Source organism: Oreochromis niloticus, linkage group LG7 (assembly GCF_001858045.2).
Source record: "Oreochromis niloticus isolate F11D_XX linkage group LG7, O_niloticus_UMD_NMBU, whole genome shotgun sequence".
In the NCBI taxonomy this organism is placed as follows: domain Eukaryota; kingdom Metazoa; phylum Chordata; class Actinopteri; order Cichliformes; family Cichlidae; genus Oreochromis; species Oreochromis niloticus.
The window spans coordinates 8,956,908-8,982,078 of NC_031972.2; the positions used below are offsets into that span (position 1 = coordinate 8,956,908).

At 40.3% G+C, this 25,171-nt stretch overlaps 1 protein-coding gene across 2 annotated transcripts; it reads right to left on the reverse strand.

The window, feature by feature from the left end:
* Positions 1–5,297: 5,297 nt before the first annotated feature.
* On the reverse strand, positions 5,298–24,898 carry hapln1b (hyaluronan and proteoglycan link protein 1b). 2 transcript variants are annotated; one of them, XM_003439619.5, is made up of 6 exons: positions 24,532–24,898; positions 14,491–14,623; positions 12,472–12,635; positions 11,853–12,051; positions 10,756–11,058; positions 5,298–8,756 (listed from the first exon to the last, which is right to left on the reverse strand). In XM_003439619.5, exons 2-6 carry the CDS (start codon positions 14,594–14,596, stop codon positions 8,467–8,469), a joined length of 1,062 nt encoding a protein of 353 aa, XP_003439667.1. In that variant the 5' UTR covers positions 14,597–14,623; positions 24,532–24,898; the 3' UTR covers positions 5,298–8,466. The 2 variants fall into 2 exon arrangements, with proteins under 2 accessions (XP_003439667.1, XP_013120141.1); XM_013264687.2 differs by lacking the exon at positions 24,532–24,898 and adding an exon at positions 15,022–15,151.
* Positions 24,899–25,171: the final 273 nt, after the last annotated feature.

A 25,171-nucleotide genomic window follows, 5' to 3' on the forward strand; every position in this document is an offset into this window, starting at 1 on the left:
AAGAGAGAGAAGGTAGTCAGAACTGAGGGGATCAAATTACCAAAAGGCAACATTGCAGACATAGAGGACAGTTACAAGTACCTGGGAATCCCACAGGCAAATGAGAACCATGAAGAGGCCGATAGGAAAGCTGCAACCACCAAGTACCTGCAGAAGGTCAGGCAAGTCCTGAGGAGTCTGCTGAATGGTAAGAACAAGATCCGGGCCATCAACACCTGCGCCCTGCCCATGATCAGGTACCCTCCTGGGATAATAAGCTGCCCAAAGGAGGAGATAGAAGCCACTGACATCAAGACAAGGAAGGTCCTGACCATGCATGGAGGGTTTCATCCTAAGTCCAGCACCCTGAGACACAGTCCAGGATGAGAGAACGAACATCCACGAATACATCAGGAAGATGGCCACAATCGACCACGTGTTCAGTGAATACCACAGTCAGCAGAAACCCAAGAAAGAGGAGAAACCATCATGGAATGACAGGCCCCTGCACGGTATGTACCACCAGCAGATAGAGGAAGTGGATGACATCCAGAAATTCTACCAGTGGCTGGACAAAGCTTGACAAAAGACAGCACAGAGGCACTAATCATGGCACCACGGGAACAAGCTCTGAGCACAAGATCCATAGAGGCTGGGGTCTACCACACCAAGCAAGACCTCAGGCACAGGCTGTGTAAAGATGCTCCTGTGACAATCCAGCACATATATATATAGTTACTGTAACACTGTTCCCCAGCCTAGTTTCTGTGTCATTGTCAGCTACATGTGCAATAATAGCAGCTGTTCCAATAGAGCGTGTTGTGTTTTTGTCATTTGGTTTTAACAGCCAGGTTTTCTCTCTATCAACAAATCCCAACATTTCTTTTGGGTGAAATGTCTGTGCATCATAGTAACAAGTCCATGAGTTATGATAACATCACTCTGCCACTTCCCTGGGCATTTTGTCATCTTTAGGATTTGGGGCTTGTTTGGGGTTTGTTAAATTCCCCAGTGAAAACTCTAATGAAATATATTTCTTAATGAAATGTTTTTATACAGTGTAATAAACTTGCAAACAGTAGGTGATATTTATAAAAAGGTAAGCTTAAATCATATTTGCAGGTGTCGAAGGTGTAAGGTTAGCATCAATCTGAGCTTGATAGCTTTCCAGTAGTCTCTTTCAGGAAACAGGATTCTGGTGAACAAACAAAACATTTTCTAAATATTTTACTGCTTTTCTTTGGCAAATATATATGTAGCCATATATGTACTTTCACTAACGGTTGTATTATTTTTGAAGAGTATAAAAAAGGTTTTGTAAATGATAACATTAACTGGCCAATGAGAAACTTTGCAGCGTACATACATCACGGGAGACTGTGTGTGTTATATGCTGTGAGGAGAATGAGACATATTAATGTGCATTACACAACATGGCTCATGTTACCAGCCTCAACTATAGCCTGAATGAAGATACCTGTACTGGTGCTGGTTTTAGACAGAATTTTAAAACCTCAGTGTTAGTATTTTGGTTTTCACCGTTTTAGGTTTTGGGATTTAGTGGTCATATTTGGACTAGAGGTTGGAGTCCTCAGTGCTCAGCTAATGTTACACATGTTATTAAATGCCATTATATATATACACATCTATATACATATACATATATATACATATATATATATATATATATAGATGTATACAGATGTAACAGCTGAACACACCCGTGGCATTCTTTCTACAATAGAAATCAAATATTCTTCAGAAAGTTCTTCCCATACCTGTTGCAGAAGTTCCCATAAATGTGTGGCACTTGTAGATTGCTTTCCTTTCACTCCTGTTTATCCCAAAGCAGCTCGATGGGGTTTAAGTCTGGAGACTGTGCTGGCCACTCCATGTTTTCAAGCTTACCATCTTGTTCTTTTTTTCCTGACGTAGTTCTGGCATAGCTTGGACTTATGTTTTGGGTCATTATCTTGCTGTACAATGAACCCCTGACCAACTAGGCACATACCAGAGGGTACTGCATGACCCTACAGAATGTTGTGGTAGATGTTTTGGTTCAGGGTGCCTGTCACTCTGTACAAGTCACCGACACTGGATCCAGCAAAACAGCCTCAGACCATCACACTTCCTCCATGTTTGACAGTTGATGCCACACACTGTGGAACCATCCTTTCACCTCCTTGACGGCATACAAAGATCCTGTGTGATGAACCAAAGATTTTAAATTTTGATCACTCCATAATACCTTCTTCCAGTCTTCAGTAGTCCAGTGGCAGTCTTTCAAGACTCTTTGTCTTATTCTGACATCTTAGCAATGGCTTTCTAGTTTGACAGGACAAACCTACAGCTTAAAGTCTTCTCTTCACAGTTGAAACTGAGAATTGCTACGATCACTATTAAGTTGTGCTTGAAGCTGTTGTCCTGCGAGCCACCCATCACACAAGCTGTTAATTCTCAGAAACCTATCCTCTCATTCAGTTGTGTCTTTGGGTCTACCAGACCTCTTCCTGTGAGAGTTTGCTCCAGTTTCTGAGTGTCTTTTGATGGTGAAGGAAACCTTACTCACAGACACCTTAACTTTCTTTCCAATTTCTCTGTAGGAAAGACCTAGATTTTTAAGTGTTACGATTGTGAGGTGGGCAAATGAACTGAATCATTTCTTCAACAGATTTGATTCAGCCATGAGGCAGTCTCCAACATCGGCTGCAGACTCACCCACCCCCACTGCTGCTGTTCCACCTCTGACACCTCAGACACTTCACACCTCCTCTATTCACCCTGCTCACTCCTCCCCACCCCCGACAACAGCATCCAATACACACTCAACACAAGGCTCCAGCCTGTCTCTCTCAACCACCCAGGTTCGGAGGGAACTGAGGAGGATTAAAGCCAAGAAGGCAGCGGGTCCAGATGGCATCAGCTCGAGGGTCGTCAGGTCCTGCGCGGACCAACTGTGTGGTGTGATGGAGCACCTCTTCAACCTGAGCCTGAGGCTGGGAAGAGTCCCACAGCTCTGGAAAACTTCCTGTGTTGTTCCAGTGCCAAAGACTTCATGCCCCAAGGACCTCAACAGCTACAGGCCGGTGGCTCTGACATCCCACCTGATGAAGACCCTGGAGCGGCTGGTCCTGGCTCAGCTTCGGCGCCTTGTGAGCTCATCACTGGACCCACTTCAGTTTGCCTACCAGCCTGGCATTGGAGCGGATGATGCCATCATTCACCTCCTACATCGTTCCCTCGCTCACCTGGAGACCGCTGGGAGCACTGTGAGAATCATGTTCTTTGATTTCTCCAGTGCCTTCAACACCATTCTTCCCTCGGTTCTGAAGGACAAGCTGGAGAACTCTGGAGTGGACCATCACCTCACTACCTGGATTTTGGACTACCTCACCGACCGACCACAGTATGTGAGGACTCAGGGCTGTGTGTCGGACAGGGTCGTCTGCAGTACGGGGGCCCCACAGGGAACGGTTCTGGCTCCGTTCCTCTTCACCATCTACACTGCAGACTTCTCCCACAACTCCACCCAGTGCTTCCTGCAGAAGTTCTCTGATGACTCTGCAATAGTCGGCCTCATCACTGATGGGGACGACAAGGAGTACAGAGGACTGACTCAAGACTTTGTGGACTGGTGCCAGCTGAACTACCTCCAGATCAACGCCAGTAAAACCAAGGAGCTGGTGGTAGACTTCCGCAGGCACAAGCATCCTCCACTGCAACCACTGAACATCCAAGGTATGGACATCGAGGCTGTGGACAGCTACAGGTACCTTGGTGTTCATCTGAACAACAAACTGGACTGGACTCATAACTCAGACGCCCTCTACAGGAAAGGGCAGAGCAGGCTGTACCTGCTTCGGAGACTCAGGTCGTTTGGAGTGGAGGGCCCACTCCTGAAGACCTTCTATGACTCTGTGGTGGCCTCAGCCATCTTTTATGGTGTGGTCTGCTGGGGGGCAGCATCTCTGCTGGGGACAGGAAGAGACTGAACAGGCTGATCCAAAGGGCCAGCTCTGTTCTAGGATGCCCTCTGGACCCAGTGGAGGTGGTGAGTGACAGGAGAATGGTGGCTAAGCTGTCATCCCTGTTGGACAACATCTCCCACCCCATGCATGAGACTGTGACAGCACTGAGCAGCTCCTTCAGTGGGAGACTGCGGCACCCACGGTGTGGGACGGAGAGATTTCGCAGGTCTTTCCTCCCCACTGCTGTCAGACTCTACAATAAAGACTTTTGCAGCTGATCAAACACACAAACCCACACATGTGCAATAAGACTGCTATACGTGCAATTCTTCTTCTGACGAAGTTGTATTTTTGTATTTTCCTACTCAGTTGTATATAGTATTTGTATTTCTATTTTATTCTATTGTATATATTATTCTATTCTATTTTATTCTATTGTATATAGTATTTTATTTTATTTTATTTTATTGTATTTTATTGCATTCCAGTGTTTTCTAATTTCTGCTACATAACTTTGCACTTTTGCTGTAACAAAACAAATTTCCCACCTGTGGGACTAATAAAGGCCATCTTATCTTATCTTATCTTGTCTGTCTGTCTTCCATTGTTATTTGCCCCTTTCTCACCATTTTTGTAGCAACACACTACTTTCTGCAGTACAAGACTGTTCAACTGATGCTCACGAGGGCACGGTACCACAGTGTGTTCCAAAACTGCTTTTATGCAGACAGACGGGGTTGTAAGTAATCCATAAAAGTTGGAACACCTGTAGAAATTAGTAGCACCAGCTTTGAAGGCTTGATCAACCTCCATTGCTACAGAACAGCTTTAAATTGTTAACGCATTCCATGTTCCCTGAAACAGGCCTTTTTGTATAATTCCGAAAACTCTTGACCGGTACTGCTGTCTTTGTTGATTTTTTGGATGTCTATATATAATCTGTGCTCTCTTTGTAATGTTAAACAGACAGCTTTCCTGAAAATAGCACGAAAAAAAATGAGTCAGCATGAAAACCAACATGCCGTCACTCAGCCTTTAAAACAGCCATTTACTTTGGCAACATGCTGTATTTCAGTTACAGAATTAACTGATGCAGCACCATGAATGGCCTCAGTGTTCCCACTGGAAAAACATTTTCATGTAAGCAGGACCCCTCCCTCTGCAAACATTTACACATTACAGCATTACCCAAGAACTACAGCTCTGCAAATACCCATCCTAGCAAATAAAGGGCAGACATTAACTTTGATGATTTTTCTTTTCCACTGCAACTACAGTGGAATTGCTCATCATTGCTATGATGTATTTGTGATAGTTCAGTTATGGTTGTGTAAATTGAAAGAGGCTGAGTCATGGTTTATATATTGTTTTATTATCCCTTTGTCTGCAAGTCCCTAAGATTTTTTTCTATGCTGTGGTTCCCGAAGAACAACATCAGAAAGACAATAGAATACAAAATAAAGACTTTTAAATGAATAGTTGAAATGGTGGAAAACATAGATATTTACTTTCTTGTGATATGACAAAAGTGATACCACTGTCATATCTGTACAGTAGATACAAAGTGGTAGATAAGCAGGAGACACGTGGCTTCATTTAGCATAAAAGAAAGGCTAGTAAAGAGACGTGAAAACATTTGCTGAAATGTGATATTCCTGACAACTACTTGAACTTTAGCTACACACAGAATGTAGACTAGCAACTGGTAGAAACAGGTAATCTGGTTAGGAAAAATGTAACATACTAAGTAAGGCAAGTAACAAATGTAAACAGGTAGCTGAGCTGCACTAAACTTAAAACACTGGACAACTAATTAGCGAAATATCCCCACAATTTTCTTCATTTAACGAGTAGCAGGTTGAGACAACTTGACTGTAGGAAATATGAATGATGTAACATCAATTGTAAAATTGCTTTCATTCCGCACTGATGCACTGAAGAACTGCCTTGCATATCTTATTATATATCTTATATATAAGTTTCATTCTAGTTATTTTACAGGATTTTCCGGGTGTTTTTCTATGCTAGCTAATGAGCTTGTGGTTGTCTTAAATTTAAACACTGGTGTGAGCTTGGTGTCAACATGTAGCTCAGAATCTTACCAATTAACACATAATACTGTTTACTTTCAAGAAATGTCTTGATTTTATAGCCCATTATGAGATCTAGCAATTACACAGCTGTGTCTTACCATACCAGTTTGCACTTTCACAAATGTCAAACTATTCATTTAATTAACTGTAATTTTTGCAATAATTCTAATCAATACCCTAATACAAAAGAAGTAAATTAAATAAAACAGATCTTTAGTAAGTGTTTACTTCACAGCTGTTATAGCATTTTATCTTCCACATCATCAGTGTGTGATCATTACAGGAAGCTATTTTCATCCAGCAGTTCACTGATGATAAGTATAGCAAAACTCTGATTGTGCAGTGACTTGAGTAGCCAAGTATAGCCAACTCTGCACCATTCCAATTACATTACCTAAACTCCAGTCTTTTCCATCTTGGGCTGTGTACAGTGAGTTTACACATTACATTTACTGTTATACCCTTAAATGGAAGAAACCTTTAGAGGCTCCTGCAGGAAGAACTGGTATTTGAATGTATTGTATTTCTGTCTCATTGGCTGGCTGCATGCCTGCTGCCTGCCTGCAGAGGCAGGTTGGCTGCTTCATGGCTGTGCCTTGCAGAGCTTAGATAGCAATAAAGGAGCCAGGTCAGGACCTTAGACTTCATCTCTATATACTTTACTGTGTAAGTCAGCCACAGAGTGTTATCTCTGTTAACCTCAGCACCATATTCTTTTACCTGGTATCCATTAGTAAGTTTTCTGAATATTCTGCTCTAGCATTAGTCCCAATTTATTCCAAAAAAAGTTACATATTATTTTTAGTCACAATTTAGTTTGTTATCAACAAACACTAAGTATTTTTTCAATTTCCTTTGGAAACTTTTAAAACCCATTTAGCAAGTCTTTTTTTTTCCGCAAAAAAGCATCAATACTACATGACTTGTTAAAGAGAGGGTAGATTTTTGGGTCCACAAAGTTTGGAAATCTTGTTTAGGCTAAAATGATAATCCACAGTGTGAGTAGTAGTCATTGGCCGTGTGTGTCTGTTAGCATACTAACTGTCACTATTTTGCTTTTTTCTTTGCATTTGACACAAAGAATTTTGCAATTTCAGTGGTACAAACAACTAAATCTTTGCTTTTGTGACATGACTAATATTTATTTCTTTGTATTTTTTTGCTTTTTTTTTTGACTAAAATAGATCAAACATAACCCTGAGCATAACCTGGATTTAAATCTAAATTTTCCAATGCTCGCTACAATTCTAGTTTACAGCAGCCTAGCACCATCATAGGAGAGGAATGCAGTAGAAAAATTTGATTTAAAGGTCAAGCAACACTGTATGCAGAAAGCAGATTTTTATGATATCACAAACACATGCTGAAGGTCAAACCCACAACTGAATAACAGGTAATAGATTTTTTTGATTGTCCTCTCAGGTTGCACTGGGATTACTGAGCTAATGACCAAGATGAGTCACAAGCAGGACAAAGCCTGGCTCTGGTAATAAGCTAGAAGAATCTATGGCATTTGTATCAAAAATAGCAGTCTATAAGGCGCTAAATAGATAGCAAGAGTAGCAATGCTCTAAGAGCGATTTTGCTGTTGAAGTCAAGTCATGCTCTAAAGAACAAAACATACTCTAGCACTGCAAAGTATTTTTTTATGCCAGGCATTCTGTATTGCTGCAAAGAGCAAACTGCTGTTGTCTTCTCTCCTCTACGCATCATATTCGATAAATTCAGTGCAAAATCATTTTTTGTGGTGTTTTCTTCCACCGTTATTGTATGTTTCATGTAAACCCAATAGACTTGGATAGTTTGACCAGAAAGATAAAAATTATATTCTAAATATTTCTACAGTATATCAAAAAATAGTCATTAACAGAAATACATTTCTAGATTATCACATTCTACATACTTAGAAAACATAAACAATGCTAACAGTTAAATGATTTCTTTTTCATTTTGGTGATGAGACAAATGTTTGGTTCATCACGTTTGTATTAAAAAAATAAAACACTGGGTGGTAGGATGATTTACAAAGTACCTGTCTCAGCACCTTGTTGACATTGAACAGCAGAGATTGGATTAGTTACGCTTCAGACTTTCAGACTTTGACGAGCCTAGTCCATTTGAAAATGACAGTATGTCTGTAGCCGTAGGTTATCTAATCCCCACAACAACGTGCCCACCCCTCTGAAGGGCATTGATTAAATAATATAAACCTTAAATATGCGTAAACTATCCCTTGTAGAATATAAGGTCCCAGTTTACAAAGCACAACATGAATCGGTCTGGATAAAACATCTTAAAGTTTCCATAAAAAAAAAGAAAATCACAGTTTGAATGTGCTTTTTTCTCTGTTTTTTTCCCTCAATTATTATGTTCATTAATGTATGTGTTGATGCATGCTAGTGTATGTAATGGATGTGTGTTGTGGCTCAGTTGTGGCCCTTGAAACAATACACTCCATACAGCTTATGCTTCTTGTCAGGGAAGCCACTGAACCTAACAGCAGCTTCGGTGGGACTGCAGCGCCGGCGGGGGTGGGAGATGGGGTAACGGACACTGCCATCTTCCAACCAGCCTGCATCACAGCGGTCATAGCCCAGCAGCTTCCAGGCAGCATACATCTGGCCAACCTTGGCAATTTGAGCACCATCTTTTTGGCATGCCCTGACTGCCTCATCATAGGTCAGCTTAAAGGGTTGGATCAGGTAGTAGAAACGACCTGAGGTGACAAGAAAACAGAAGGATGAACATAATGGGTTAGAACATACAGAAGAAAATATATCAATGTATCAAATTCCTGCAACCTAACCAGAGTGACATGATCCTGTCACCACATCAAGACAGGATATACGTGCTAAACAAACAAATTTATCATACCACTAGGGCTGTGCAATATGATGACATATATCAGATGACGAAGTTAAAACATCCATCATTTCATATTATACGCCATCGTTTGTTTTGTGATGTTGCAAAATACACTCTTTACGGCAATATTTTTTCATCGTTTGAATGGTCACCATGTGCGTGCAGGCACAGAGAATACCAGCATGGAGAGTGAAGATGAAACAGAAGGACCTCTGTAGCATGGACATGGTTTGGTTATGAAAACTCTGACACAGACCAGAAAACTGTACTATGCAAATTATGGCACAAACCAGTCCCCACCACAGACTCAAACATGACAAACCTCTTTAACCACCTATGCAAGAATCACGTGAAAGAGTATGGAGAAAGTTTACAGATGAGAAGCAAAAAAGAGCCATAAAGTGCTCAAAATAAACCTTAGACCAGGGGTCCCCAATCCCAGTCTGCGAGGGCCGGTGTCCTGCAGGGTTTAGATCTCACCCTGGGTCAACACACGTGAATCAAATGATTAGTTCATTACCAGGCCTCTGGAGAACTTCAAGACATGTTGAGGAGGTAATTTAGCCATTTAAATCAGCTGTGATGGATCAAGGACACATCTAAAACCTGCAGGGACACCGGCCCTTGTGGACTGGGATTGGGGACTCCTGCCTTAGACTCAAACGTTAGAACAGGCTTTTCCACACATGTAATAAATAGAAAGTAAATGGCCACCATTACAACAATCTAAAGATATTTAGTTTCATGCATCGGTCAAAACACTCGATTACACAACGCCCAGCTGAAAACACTTCACACAAGTCGAGTTGCCCGAGATTCACAGAATTTACCGAAAATGTGATGTCATACATCGGGATATGAGATTTTGGTCATATCGCACAGCCTTATTTACCACCTGTCATAAAAATAACTAATATTTTAGAAATCTGTTGAGACCATGTGTAACATTCAAACATTCAAGAATATAATAAAATACCTGTAATTTGTCATTTTCATCAAAAATAATGACACGATTTACTATCTTTTTCAGCTTTTTTGTAAAACTGTACATTAAAAGAATTACAATTTTTGTATTTTATGATTAAAAATATCATCATAAAGAGCTTGCACATATTGGTGGAAGCATAAAAAACTATTTTGATAATTACCAGTACTCAGTACGCAACCATGACATAAAACTTACACTGAGTGGTGGTCTAAAAAATCTGATACCGCATCCTAACCCCACGAGGTCTAAGTTACCCTCTGTTCCACACTATTCAGTATTGTGCCCTGGGACCCCAGAACAAAGAGGGAGGAGTCCAGTGGTGGAAACCATGGTCTGTCTCCTGAGCCACATCTATTCCAGCTGCTGCTAGTAAGAAGTAAGATGCAAGCATCCCAGTTGGAGCTCACATGGCTCTTCATAATAACTCATATTAAAGCTGGATTGAATAGTGTGTAAAAAAACAAAACAAAACAAAACAAAAACATTTTTAATAAATAGGAGGTCACTAGCTACAATTTAAAGACCTGTTAATATCAAGTGTTAATTAACTTCTTTAGTCTAACCTGCTATCCACCAGGGCACTAGCATCCCATTTAGGGTTAGGGCTGGATTTTGTTTTAGCCAAATAAAAAAGAAGCAGACTGTCAGAAATTCTCACATGTTGGCATTATAGTATTTATATATATATATTTTAATTTTGGGTGGCCACACTGGTAAAAATGTCATACCAAGGGTAGACTTCAATCAACTCATAACCCAATAACCATAGAGAGGGTTACAAACCAGAGCATGTTGCCCACAGTATTGCAGATGTGTTTGTTGCCAATACCTACAAAAACACAGTTTTAGTACTGTTCCTCACCTTTGTAGTGGGAGGTAAAGCAGAAAACATCATAGTGGTTCTTGTCCTTGTCTCTCAACCCATAGTTCCGAATGCCTGGCACTGTGTTCTTGCCACCACAGGGTTCTCTGGGGGTGTTGATGGGATACTGGACTGTGCCATCAGACAGCCAGCCAGCATTGCACCAGTCCATCCCTCCCCGCCACGCGTCATACAGCTGGTCAAAAGATGCCACGATGGCATCCTGATCGTGACACGCACGCTCTGCATCGTAGAAATTAAGGTTGTAGCGTCCCAAGCGGGGGTAGTATGGGAAGACAACACCTACACAGACAAGGTGAAAACAGAAAATGAGGGCAGAGAAGGAGATGCAATATATTTTGAACATGTCAATATAACTAAAATAACAAGAAAACACACACACAAAACAAAGCAAAGGCATCAAAGTTGTCATGAATATTTCTGTGTCCACTCAATTTATACGCTTGAAAAGGGGTAGAAAAAGTTTACACTTATTTGTTCCTTCCCCCTTGTTTCAAATTACAAAATTTGCTAAAAAAGGATATATAAAAATGAGACAAGGATTCAATAGAACACAATGATACAGCTTTATTTGGAACAAGTTCTGAATGTTGTGGGGCAAAGTTTCCTGCTTTATACATTATTTGTGCAGTTCTCAGGTCAACCAAGTCTTTAAATTTAAGAATATTTAATTTAATAAAAAGTGGATTTGATGGTTCTTTTTTGCAGAATATATATTGGATGGGTGAACAGAACAGAACAGAAGTATAATGGAACAATACAAAGTATATAATGATATTTGATTTAGAAGATCCTTAACTTTATAGAGATGACCTGTAGCCAGGATAAACTCGATGTGTTTGTTCAGCTGTGTGTGTGTTTGACTGCTTCCAGCATTTTTGGCTTAAGGCAGTAATGCCTGGTGTTGCTGGCTATTCTCAAACATAATGAAGCTGCTCGAACAATGATATACACTATGCCTACAAAACACATTTGCAGCTGACATTACCCCCCCCCCCCCCCCCCCCCCCCCTTTTTCCCATATTCAAATTCTACTCCATTGTAATTATTTTTTTAAGTAGTCCCAAATATTATACCTTCAAGGTCCAGCGACACCACTGCTGTTCCATCTTCCAGCCCGTCAATTACTTCACATTTGTACCTCCCGTAATCCTCCAAAGTGATTTCTGTAATGACTAGAGAAGCATCCATGGCCGAAGAACCTTGTAGGTGGACACGTCCATGGAATCTGCCATAACTCCTTTTGTGATAATCCATGGCAACAAACACATCCACCTAGAGCATGATGAAAAATGTTCATGTTATACTTTTCCACTGCTTTCAGTTTTTGGAATTTCTTAAGAATAGTTCTGCACATTTTGAACAGAATAAACAAGAAATTCAATTCAATTTTATTTATACAGCGCCAAATCACAACAACAGTCGCCTAAATGCAATTTATATTGTAAGGTAGACCCTACAATAATACAACAGAGAAAACCCCAACAATCATATGAGCCCCTATGAGAAAGTGATTTGATGACAGTGGGAGGGAAGATGTCTTAGCAAGTGATGAATAATAAGATAATAAGGCCACCATTAGACATGTGTAACAAAACTAGTTTATAATGCTTCTACATAAATTATATATTGATACTTTGGAATGCTCCACACGATGAAAATACTAATGACAGATCATTTCAAATAAATGATAACCTCTTTTAGATAGTCTGAGGTCAGCTTGGTCCATTTGATCCGCATCTTACGGTTTAGTGCCAGTGATTGGTCCCTTAGAATCGTGCATGGTAAAGTAGCATTTCCCCCTCGCCTCGACACCACTTTGGTTTTTTCTGCTACCACTGACAGTTGGGGGCCATTTTCTGAAAAACAGCAACAAAACCTTACCTGAGACATTGACTGGAGATCCACATTTAATATATACATAGGACAAACCTAAGACAGTGATGCGATCAGTTGTGCAATGAGGAGAATAAGAATTGATGAGGCAGGAAAGGGATGATTCAGGGACACCTGATCCAAACTGGGAGCTCATTCCACAGAAGAAGGGCCTGAAAGCTGAAGGCTCCGCCTCCCAGTCTACTCTTAAATATCCTAGGAACCACAAGTAAGCCTGCAGTCTGAGAGCAAAATGCTTTAATGGGAAAGTATGATACCAAAACGTTTTTAAGAAATTAATGCAGACTGATTATTAGCGACTTTATATGTGAGGAGATGGATTCTAAATTTGATTCCATATTTATCAAGGAGCCACTGAAGAGAAGCTAATAGACAGACAAAGTATTTTAGAAGTATGATTTTCTTTATAGTCCCAACCAGAACTCCTGACGACTGTTTTGGATCAGCTGACAAGATGTTTCTAGTTTTAGGAATTCTGCAGGAGAAAGAAGGCAGATCTGGTTATATCTGTGGGGTATGAACCCTCTAAAATGTTTGTCCTCCAGTTTTAAAGAGTGAGATTCTATTACATTTTAGTCTCTAACTGAGATCAGACCATAACAAACGTGCATATGAGAATGCTGCAGCTCTACAGCTGAATATCCAAGCCTGCTAGGCTTAACTGAAAACTTTGAGGTTCTGGCATTCTGCTATCTTCTCTATGTATGGTCACTTTAGACTAGAAAAACAAAAATAAATAAATGTATAAACAAACAAAAACAAGAAAAAAAACAAAATGAAGCAAAAATGTAAAAAAATGCTAGTCCAGTTAAACTGTTTCTTTTTTTATAATAATAATGGATTGCATTTATATAGCGCTTTTCGGGACCCCTCAAAGCGCTTTACAATACCACTATTCATTCACTCTCACATTCATACACCGGTGAAGGCAAGCTACAGTCGTAGCCACAGCTGCCCTGGGGCAGACTGACAGAGGCGAGGCTGCCATATCACGCCATCGGCCCCTCTGGCCAACACCAGTAGGCGGTAGGTGAAGTGTCTTGCCCAAGGACACAACGACCGAGACTGTCCGAGCCGGGGCTCGAACCGGCAACCTTCCGATTACAAGACGAACACCCAAGTCTTGAGCCACAATTTAACTTTATCTTTACCATCAAGACGAAACTGCTCCAAAGTCTCAAGCCAAGCAGCAAAGAATATTTGTGCCATAGATCCAAACAGTGCCAAAAACTAATTGCTGTTGACACAGTGGCTCCAGTCACCTTTTATTTCTCGCTGGTGTGCTCAGCTGCTGCTAAACGGCTTTAAACTTTACTTTAAACAATAACTAATAGAGATTAATTTATCATGTTTTATTTTTCTAAAAATATTACATGTTAGCTAGTGATATTGAAAAAAAAGGAAATTGGAAGTCATGCTGGTAAAGATTTAAATCATCGTTCTCACTGAATCACGCAGCCTAAATGAAAAGGGCTTTGGTTTTGTTCGTATCTCACAAACAAGGAAAACCAAACAATAGATAAATAAATACATTTCCAAAGTGACTTGCATAACAAAATAGCTGTTTTGGGTTGTTTTTTTTTTACTATGTAAAAACTTGAGATATACAAAGTTTTCATTTGCTGATAAAAGCCAAACGAGATAGCTCTGTCTAAGTTAGTCAAAACTCCCTACATAGCAGTCTTATCACTGAGAACATGCTGATAAACTGAGGGAAGAAAGGACACTGCAGAGTGAGTGTTGTAAACGAAACACAGAAACAGACAATGGAATGACATTGCCACTCTCACAAAGAAACACAACTGAACATGTACTCACCTGTGACATAAATGGTTCTCGAATGCTCCAGGCCAGGGTACAGAGCATCTAAGTCATTTTCTGCTACATTCAGTGATATCAAAGCCCAGATCAGCACAGGAATCATCTTCACTCACCAGCTAGGTTCTGACCACTGCAGAGACACACAGACAGAGGGTGGGGTTATGCTACAGTGAGGATGCTAAGGAAAGTTTCCATCTATAAGCTATACAGAAAGCCCATTTATAAGCTTCTTCTGTATGCAACTGTATGACCCTGTGTTTTTTTCTGCAGTGCTCTTTCTCCCCCGAGAGCTCCGTAATTACAGTTGGTTAACAGGACGCCTGCCTGCTGGGTACTGAGCACATCTAAAGATAAACACACACATCTCAAAATCCCATTTCTAAGTTGTTGAACGCAGTTAAACATACAGTCAGACTCAGCACATTAAAAAAAAGCTTCTCAATGCACAAACCAGACATCCCTACAAGCTACAGCCCACAGAAGACGTTCGCACAAATACACATTCTGTGTAAGCCATATAGTACATACTGTGCAGGAAGTATTCTGTCATTCAGCACTGTGAGAAAGCAGCATGTCCTGATGACAGCCCACACTTTCAGAAGGAGACTGCCACCGTGCAGCGTCACCCCTGCACCTTAAGCTTCATTCACACTCACACACTGGCGTAGCTGTAGTTGCATCCTTGTGAGGACACCAGCTGACACAACAGAAATTCTAGATTTAACAGCTAACTAGCCCTTTGAGGTTCCCCACATTTTGTTCATTGCTGTCAATTTGCCTTAAAAAATGTCCTCACTATTTCAAGTGGCATTACATGTAAATATACATGTAATATATATATATATATATATATATATATATATATATATACATATATAAATCCTTAAATATATATATGTACATATATTCTCACACCAGAGAAACAGTAACTAACACCAACTTGCTGTGGTTTAATTAAAAAATAAAAAAATAACACAAACACACACACATATATACATACATATATATATGTGTGTGTGTGTGTGTGTGTGTGTGTAGATAAATAGATATTTATTGGTGGTTTCTGTGGTATTTGTTTAGGTGGTGATGGGTGAAAAATTATTGTTGTACTCTTATATATCTTATACAAAATATAACAGAAGAAAAAAACCAACAATTTCATTTTAATACTGGCAGGACAGGTTTTGTATAATCTGTAAAACATATTTCACAGCTTGTGTGGCAATATATGTGCTGGAGGATGGTTAGGAGTGCTGGCCGACTTTGCCAGGTGGAGTTCCTGAAGTCAGCAGAAAAACTGCAGCGTATACACACACACACACACACACACACACACACACACACACACACACACACACTTACTTTATACCCCTCCCAGCTTGAAAATAGTCATTATGGGCGGAACAACTGGGGAGGGTGCAATGATAAGGAAGTGAAGTATGTTGGGAAAGATGCATGTCGTTTAAAAAAAGGTAAAAATGCTTGAGTCAGAATGTGCACTGCAAGACACCAGAAAAGCAGGTGATGTATGAAATGATAACAGAGAAGCCAACAGAGAGAGACTAAGACTGGGAGATACAGCGAAAAAAAAAAGAAGCTAAAGCAGGGAGGGAGGGAGGTGAGAGAAGCTGAGGGGACTGCAGCAGCAAAAATGATGCAGTTTGAAGTTTCACTGGCACCATTAGTAGTATCCATGTAGGTGATGAGCTTCAGCACCTCATCATCCACACCTGTCATGTGCTGACTTTATTTGAACAAAATGTTAACATTATTAAATAAATATAAAAGTTAATAAGTAGTGTTTTTTCCATATAGCTGAAGAGTGGAAGTTTAGATCAGTTTGATAACATTTGCATTTATAGTACACCTCGTACGAAGAACCATTTCTTTTACCTACATAGATACTTACCAACTTATAAGTCCATTGAGTTTTTCTTTTTACTTATCCATTTAATTCATGTATTTCAGTTGTGTAATCCTAGACATGTTACAGCAAGGGAATGTTTTTAAAGCCTCTACATTGAACTGCAGTTATGTCTGTGATGTTTTATCAAATTCTTGATGCCTGATTTACATTCACTTTTAAGACCTTGTAAGAGAAAGTCTTATTTAAGATTAAACCATTACTGATCATGTGCGTAATCATATGAGCCGAGGTGTGAAAAAGGGTATGACTCATTGCCATCACTGGGGGTTAAGGATGAAGCCACTGTAAGACTTTGCCTCACCCTATCATGCGACCTATTGAGGTCATCAGATGCAAGTTGTGAGTGGGGGTTTAGATGCCTGGTAAGGGATTTCGAGACTAAATTGTAGGTGTCGTAATTCACCAAAACATGGTCATTCACATGGCCTTTTTTACTCCTCTTTCAAACCATCTGTCTTCTCTGTCCAAAATGTGAACATTGGGATCCTCGAGTGACCTTTGACTCTGCATTTAATTATAAGTTATAATTAATCTCTGGCTATCTTCTGCAAGATCTTTTTGATCTCTTTCTCCCCTCACCCCAACCAGTTGCTCAGATGGCCGCCCCTCCCCAAGCCTGGCTCTGCTTTGGTTTCTTCCTATTAAAAGGGAGTAGTTTTTCCTTCCCAGTATCACCAAAATAATGCTCATGGGGGGGTCATATGATCATTGGGGTGTTCCGTTTTCTTTGTGTTATTGTAGTTTGTACCTTACACTATAAAACATCTTTAATCAACTGCTATTTAAATAAAATTGAACTGAAGAGGCATGTTTGTGTCTGTAGAAACCCTCACTGTATTTAAAATATCTCTTGATGAGGCAGAGGTGTAATCATGTGCAAATCTGATCTGGGGTAAAGTTGGTTCTGCTTTGGAAGGAGTTGTCTTGCTGTAGTCATTTCTGACAGCCTCCTCCTACAAGGCACAGCATCCCCTGGGTAAAGGTAGTGGTATGTAGGGCTCCACGCTCAGCTGCATGAAGGGTAAACACAAAACCTATTTGTACTCAAAGAGCATGATAGTTATGATCGATCGATCGATCGATCGATCTATCGATCTATCTATCTATCTAGAAAACCATTAATGGTCACAACTTATTTAGAATCACTATTTAAACTGATGCTTGTCTTTGGACTGTTGGGGGAAGCCAGAGAACCCACCCAGAGTTGCTGGACAACCCCCAGCTAGTTCATTTAAAGTCAGGACCTTCTTGCTGTGAGGCAACAGTGCTAAACAATGAACCACAGCTGAAATTGGAAAAGATTAATTCTTTTGAGACCTTATCAAAAATGTGTGTTTTGCCACAGAAGGATAGCAGCAAGACAGAAAGGGAAGCTTTACGTAATAGTAGTGTATATAAGATACATATAAGATAATTGACTAATATGCTAAATTGTCTTTTGGGCATGCTGGCACGGGGGTCACAGCAGTCATAGTTTGGAATCTCTTGAACCTTTAGCACTGATGTGATTTACAAACATAGCTGTTTGAACATGTGTTTCTTGGTAACATCATTCTCATGAAACTGGGAGTTTTCCAGTTGAATCTCCAACTTTAAGAGCTATTCCAGGCTACTTTTTCAAACAGACTAGATTATGAGCTGTGAGTCGAATCAAATGCAGCATTCACCTTGTTTAATTAGTCTCTAATCAACCGCCACTGGAACACTGTGGCACTACTTTAAGTGGCCCATGAACTCATTAAACCTTCAACATTTCTAACAAACTGCTGTGGCAGTGGAAGTGGATGTGGGTTGGAGACGGGCATCCTAGTCAGATGCCCGAACCACCTCAAATCGCTCCTTTTAATGTGGAGGAGTAGCAGTTCTACTCTGAGCCCCTCATGAACGACTGAACTTCTCGCCCTTTCTCTGAAGGCCAACCACGCTTCAGAGAAATCTAATTTCTGCTGCTTGTACCCATAATCTTATTCTTTCTATCACTACCCAGAGCTTATGACCATAGGTAAGGGTAGGGACATCTTTGCTTTTGCACTCAGCTTTCTCTTCACCACGACAGATTTCTACAGCGTCTGCACGACTGCAGGAGCAGCCCCAATCCATCTAACTAATGAACAAGACCCTGAGATACCTAAACTCCTCCACTTGGGGCAGCAACACATCCCTGACCCAGAGTGGGCACTGCACCTTTTTCCCACTGAGGACCAGGGCCACAGATCTGTGGGTGCTGATTCTCATTCCCCCCGCTTCACACTAAGCTGTGAGCTACTCCAGTGCAAGCTATAGACCACCTCCTGATGGCTAACTAAGCCCAATAGGACGGACTCCTGTCACAAAAAGCACCAATCACCTTGCAGTAAAACTGCAGTAAAGAAAAGATGCCACAGATGTTCAAAAGCAGCCACAAAGCATTAAAATAAATGCAGTTTAGAATACATCTAGGTCATGGGCTTGTGAATTAATGTGCTGGGTTGATTTTGCCGCCTTACAATTTGTGTGGATTGAAAACAGGCCCCCACCCCTAACAGCTGCACCCACATTATTCTTAAATCTTATCTAGAAGTTGCTTAGCTCACTTTTCCATTTCAAAGCAACAACAGGAAATTTTACTGAGAGTGTTTTATATAAGATTTTAAAAGCTGTGGGGTTACTTTTTTATTAAGCTGAGAAGCAGCAGCATGCACAAAAAGCATCGGGATACAAAAACTAGGCTAACAATAGCTAGCTAGCAAGTTCATGAACCTGGTGCTAAAATCCAAGAAAGCACAACATAAAAGTAAACCACTTACTCACCAAATCAGTGTACCACACATAAGAATCACAGTGGTGCCAACAATAACCACTTAAGCGGAAGCATTCTCCAGCTGCACGCTGGTTTGCTCAACATATTCTAGAAAGACCCGTGCTGGCTACAATATTCTCATCAGGTTGAAAAGAAGAGTAAACATCCTTTAAACTTCTTAAATGTCTTCTTTGCACACAGCATTACTACATGTGATGCAGTTTTATCTTATGTATTCAGAACTGTTTTTAAAAAAAAAAAAAATATCCAGATACTCTGTTTTTTGAAACTTAATGTTCTTTCCAAATTCCAGGTTTGGAAATGTTATTTACATTTATGACTAAGCCACAAAACAGAGTAACTTGTACCTCAAAACCTTAAAAGAGAGACCTGATGAGCCACTTAGAGAGAAAAGAAAAGTCTGTGTTATTTTCTTTTTTATTTGTAAGACAGCATTTGCTCAGTTATGGGTTATCTCATTTAAGGTACACATTTGTGAGTTATAACAGGGAGCCAAGCATCTCTGGACTGTTGCCTTCTTTTTAAACAAAAGCACCAAAACCTCAGGACAATGATACATGTAAGGGAATGCATGGGTAATGACATTAACGAGACAATGAGATGTGAAGACCACCACAAAGAGACAAAACAATCATTTATGTCATTGTAAAATGACACTACTTGTTCTTGTAAGAAATGCATAAGTGTTAATGAGATTTGGAATGTTTCATTGAACACTCAACTGTATAACTAGAAAATAGTTCACAGGTTAATGCAGACTTCTCTCCATCTTCTTCCACTTATACAATTCAGGGTCACAAGGAGTTTAGAGGCTATCACAGAACAAGAGATAGACACCACCTGGGAGAGGTCACTAATTTGTCTTAGGGCTAACACATACAGACAAACAACTATCACCAACGCATGTTTATGGACTGTGGGGGGAAGCCAGGGAGTACATACAGAGAAGAACATGCAAAGACCACACAGAAAGGCTGGATATGAGCCCAGGACCTTCTTGCTGTGAGGCAACAGCAACCACACCACCACACTTCCCCAGTGTAAGCTTACAAATAAAATAACCATTATGAATTAAAGAGGTGGAGGTTTGTTCTGCTTGAAAGGACCTCTCATTTCTGACTGAGTGAGAAGATGATGTAAGAGCTCCTGAGACTTTGTAGCCTGAGCGATAAACACAATACTTTCATTACATACAAGTTGTTAACCTAGCTTATGCTGAAAACCAGTACAAAGGAGATGCTTTCCTCCATGTGTTTATAGACCACTCTGCATTTAATTGTTAATCATTTTAAACTGTAACTCTTTTCCACAGCGTGTCTTTTATCCTGTCTTCCTCCTCTCACTCCAAACTGGTTGTGAACAAGAAAAAAAGAAAGAAACCAGCAAGGGAGCATATACTTTTCACAGCACTGTACATGTCCTTCTGAGCTGTAGAGCATTCAGTTTTAGTCACTATCTTAACCAGCTACAGAGCAAGCTACAGCTAAAAAAAGACAAAAATCTAGTGATAAAAGCAGCTTCTTTATCTCCCAACTTGTAAAAGAGTCTGGGGGAAACTGGTTTCAGACAGGTATCAAATTTGTAGGTTGAATGTGAATTCTATAAATGAGATTGCATTCAACAAACGTGACAATGCAACAGGCCAGATCAGGCTGTTGTGGTTGGGTGAATAACTTCATCGTATAGATAGTGACAGACTACTTTAATGTGCTGCTATCTCTGCTGCAAGCCTGCAAATGTTCAGAGCTCTGGACAACATTTAAGATTACCTGGCTTACACTGATACTTCTGGCGAACAGAGAGGCATTCAGTCTCTGAAGCACCAGTGCGGAGGTTTAAATGCTAAACATATTTCTTTCTCTTATGAAGGAGGCCAAAAAGGTCACATTAAAACTCTGGCACAGAAAAAAAATAAAACATGTAAAGATTACATAGGAGAATCATTCTTAAAATAAACTGAATGGAAAATACTTATGCATTTCCTTTCCTCATGTAGTCATTCCACAGGGAAATGATGCAGAAAACCTTCTATATTCAGCATCTCTAAAGTGGAGTAGGAACACCCTGCTGGAGAACGTTTTTAAAAGCTGTGAGGCAACCTGCTTTGGAAACGCAAACCCTGCCAAGCATACAGACATTAGCAGTCACTAGAATCTACTATGTGTTTGCATGTGGGTGGGGTGCAATTTGATGGGTGTGGTATTTACTGTATATGTAGCCTTAGGTATTCACAAATAGTCTGTCTCCTTATTGCACAGCTGATATATTTTCCTCCTATGGTTGACGTGGTGAGTTCAAACTAGTCTACTGAATTCTTTATTATACATCACCAGCACACCACGTCATACCTGCCACAAAGAGCCCTCAGTACAGAGCACAAGATTTTCCTTTTAATGTTCCATATAAATATTACGAGAAAACAGTAATACTGTTGGTGACACTGATTCTACTGCAGGAACGAGAATAGCTAGAAATGTATGATCCTACAATCCTCTCCATCTCTGTTTTTGTTTCTGCTTTTGTTTTCTGTGTAAAATCAAGCTTTGGTTAGGGTTAGATACACTCCTCATAAGCATCAAAATGGGTACAGGGTCTCTCACTGCTAGCCAAACACAGGAGGCACTACCAGAGCTAAAAGTAACTAAGTGTTCAAGTGCTTTTCTTAATCCTTGCCTTGTTAACTGTCCATCCATTCTATTCCACTTATTCAATTCCGGGTCACGGGGTTGCTCTCTGATGTGTTCAGTAAGGTGTGAATTTTAGATAGAAAGCACTTAGACTTAGAAAAAAAAGTGCTTTCGTTAAGGGTAAATAAGGCAAGTAGAAAATTACTATATAAGAACCAGTCCATTGGAATGACTGGCCACATTTTCTCCTTAAATTGCTGGCTGTCCAAAAAAATGATGTGGGCTTTATAGATAATTGGGAAACTTTCTGGTGGAAACCTGGTCTTGTTAGAAGAGGCAGCATCCATCCCACTTTGGATGGAGCAGCTCTCATTTCTAGAAACCTTGCCAAATTCATTAACCCCCCCAAAACGTGATTATCCAGAGTAGGGACCAGGAAGCAGAATTGCAGTCTTACAAGCCTCTCTGCAGCTTCTTTCCTCCTGTTATCCCCCAAAACCCGATCCCCTTAGAGACTGTGTCAGCTTCCAAACAGACAAAAAACAAACTAAAAACCAGCAGAAAATAGCTTCAATATGAGAAAAAGTTACCAAGAAAGATATTTCACAAATGGTCTTGTAGTGAGAAAAATCTCGACCTTGTCATTTCATCCATCCACTCAACACCACAATAGACTCACCTAAAGCATTTAAGTGAGAGCACGGTTAAATGATAAATAAGGTGAGGTTCAGAAAATTTGGCTCATGTGTCTTGCTTGATATTTGCTATATAAAGGTGAATACACATAAATAGACACACACAAGATATATTGATGCAGATTTTTCCCTTTCAAGCTAGCAGCCAGTAGATGCCGCTGTCTCCTGCTCACTACTAATTCATATAAAATGTGTGTGTGTGTGTGTGTGTGTGTGTGTGCGTGTGTGTGTGTGTAAAGAATAACACCCCCTTTTTGATTAAGGGTTGACATGGTCCACTGCAGGCCCCAGTCTGAATGTATGTTTGTGTGTGTGTGTGTGTGTGTGTGTGTGTGTGTGTGTGTGTGTGTGCTCTGGATGGGTGCAGGGGCAATGGGTGGGGGTCCGGGTGGAGCCGCAGAGTCTAAGCCAGCAAACAGAGAGGGGTTGTTGAGCTGAGAGCTGCTCACAGTCCTGATGTTTTCAGCTCTAAATCACTTGGCCTGTTGCTGCACAACATGGTCGACCACAACTATTCTCAGAAGTCTCACAAATATGATCAGCTGCACGATTCCATGATGAGGAGATGAATGAAGATGGGGAAAGAAAACAAAACCTTGGTTTATAGCGCAATGGAGTTTATAGAAGCAATTTCAGCATTCCACTTGCAATAGTCCAATAAGTCAATCAGTGAAAACTGTCAATATCAACTATTCTTAAAAAATAAATTAATCCTTGTTATGAAAGAAACTGCTCTTTGCTCTTAGCAGGTTGCAGCAGTGGGACATTCTTCTTTATTCTCAGATATTCACTTCACTTCTGTGGCTTGGTTAGAAGTTCCTCCAGAACATTTTGCTTAATGTTTCCACGGTAGGGCCCCTGAACAATCAAGCAACCTGACTTTTGAATACAGATTTCCAATTCCCTGTTTGCAGTGGATAACAAAACCTGTATGTACATCAGTTATTGTAATATGTCTTGGTTTGCTCACCCTACAAGAAAAACTACCTGACTGCCTTTACAGATATTAGAAAAAAATTCAGGTTGTATTACTTTGCTTCAGAAAACAGTAGACTTATCAATGATAAGTTGATAAGTATCACTGAGCTGCAAGCCCCTCAACAGATGTTCCTGAACTGTGAGAAAATACTACCCCCAAGCAGGAGCATTTTGTGGGTAAAATCTCCTGAAACCTAAGCGAGACCCTGCCTCTTCTTCACTTCATCAATAGGTTACACTGTCTAGCATGCATATTGAAAACTCAACTAAAGCTCAAGTACCTTTAAACCTATGCCTAAATACAGCACTCAGTGAAGGGTGTTTGGAGTCCACTGCAGTGGAAATCCATAAAAGCCTAGCTCCACAAGGACACAAACATTTCAGTTACCTTTTACAAACTCCCCCAAAATGTTCCAGACCTGTACACAGGACACAACCTCAGGCAAGTATTTATGTTGAGGAGGAAAAACAAGCAGGACGTTTTTAAAGGGAAAAGTAAATAGTTTTTGATCTATGCCAGTTAGAATGCTTTTTGTTTTTTTACATTTTAATATTTGTTATAAGATAGTAGAGTTGATGATGATAATAATAATAATAACAATAATAACAATAACAATAAGAAGAAGAAGTATGAACTATATACTTTTAGCACCTTTCTAAACCAGATTTACAAGGTGCTTAGTGAACGAACGTTCGTTTCTGCTGTTAAAAGGACAGGTCGGTTTTCTTTTATGAAAACAGATATATGGCAAAAAAACAAAAAACAAAACCAAAAATAGTGTTACTGCTTATTCCTATTAGGTTTGTGATATGCACTTTAATGTCTTCATTACTGTTACACGTCTTTCCTTTTCCCTAAAACACCTTGAGATTATTACAAGGTGTTATATTTATTATTCCAATAAACATCGCATTAAGTCTCATATTCTTTGTAATGCGTCAAAGTGAGAAGAGTTTCACAAGACTTATTTTGTAAAGACAAAAAGAAATTAAAAAAACCCAGCTCTTTACCTCGCCCTGTGCGCTGTTTGGAAGCCTCAGCCCTGCGGCAGCCAAGAAGGTGATTGAAGCGTAAACCGTTTACGCACCAAGTTAAGAGCAGCAGGCGCTGCGGGTGTTGCCGGTTTCTCTATCTACTCCAATAACAGGTTCCACTATCAGCACTAATAGCAGAGCGGCAGCGCGGTCTTCCAGCTTACACGCACATGGGTAAGAACAGTCCGACTTGCGAGCAGCACTGCGCGCATGCAGGTGAAGTGCGCGAAGTGCAAATCCACACTGTGAAGTGGATGTTTAGTCTTTTTGGACAACTATTTCCAAATGCCTCACACCCATTTCAGGAAAAGTGTCAAACAAAGGAGGTACCCGGCCCTGTTGCTCAATCTGTGCTTACAGACTAGATTTGCACAAGCCCATCACCCCGCCTTCTCATTGCCTCTCAGCGCCTCTCAGCTTTAATCACACGTCGTGTTTAAAGTTAGTACACATTCAAACGTGCTTTTGTCAGCAGTAGTGATGTACTGTTTATGTGTCCTTCTCTTTTTACCTGAAGAGAAACAAAAAATCAGACATGAAATCATAAACATGCTCATGAAAAGAATAACGTGTCTGGTGAGAGAGACAGTAAGATGTAGTTCAGTATTTGAGTTCC

Bases quoted from the DNA above. Each gene is read 5' to 3' on its own strand.
- hapln1b (XM_003439619.5), bottom strand. From the start codon at position 14,596: ATGATTCCTGTGCTGATCTGGGCTTTGATATCACTGAATGTAGCAGAA. The intron at 12,636-14,490 runs GTGAGTACATGT...GCTGTTTTTCAG, and splicing joins GAGAACCATTTATGTCACAG to AAAATGGCCCCCAACTGTCA. The intron at 8,757-10,755 runs GTGAGGAACAGT...TTGTCACCTCAG, and splicing joins CTTTACCTCCCACTACAAAG to GTCGTTTCTACTACCTGATC.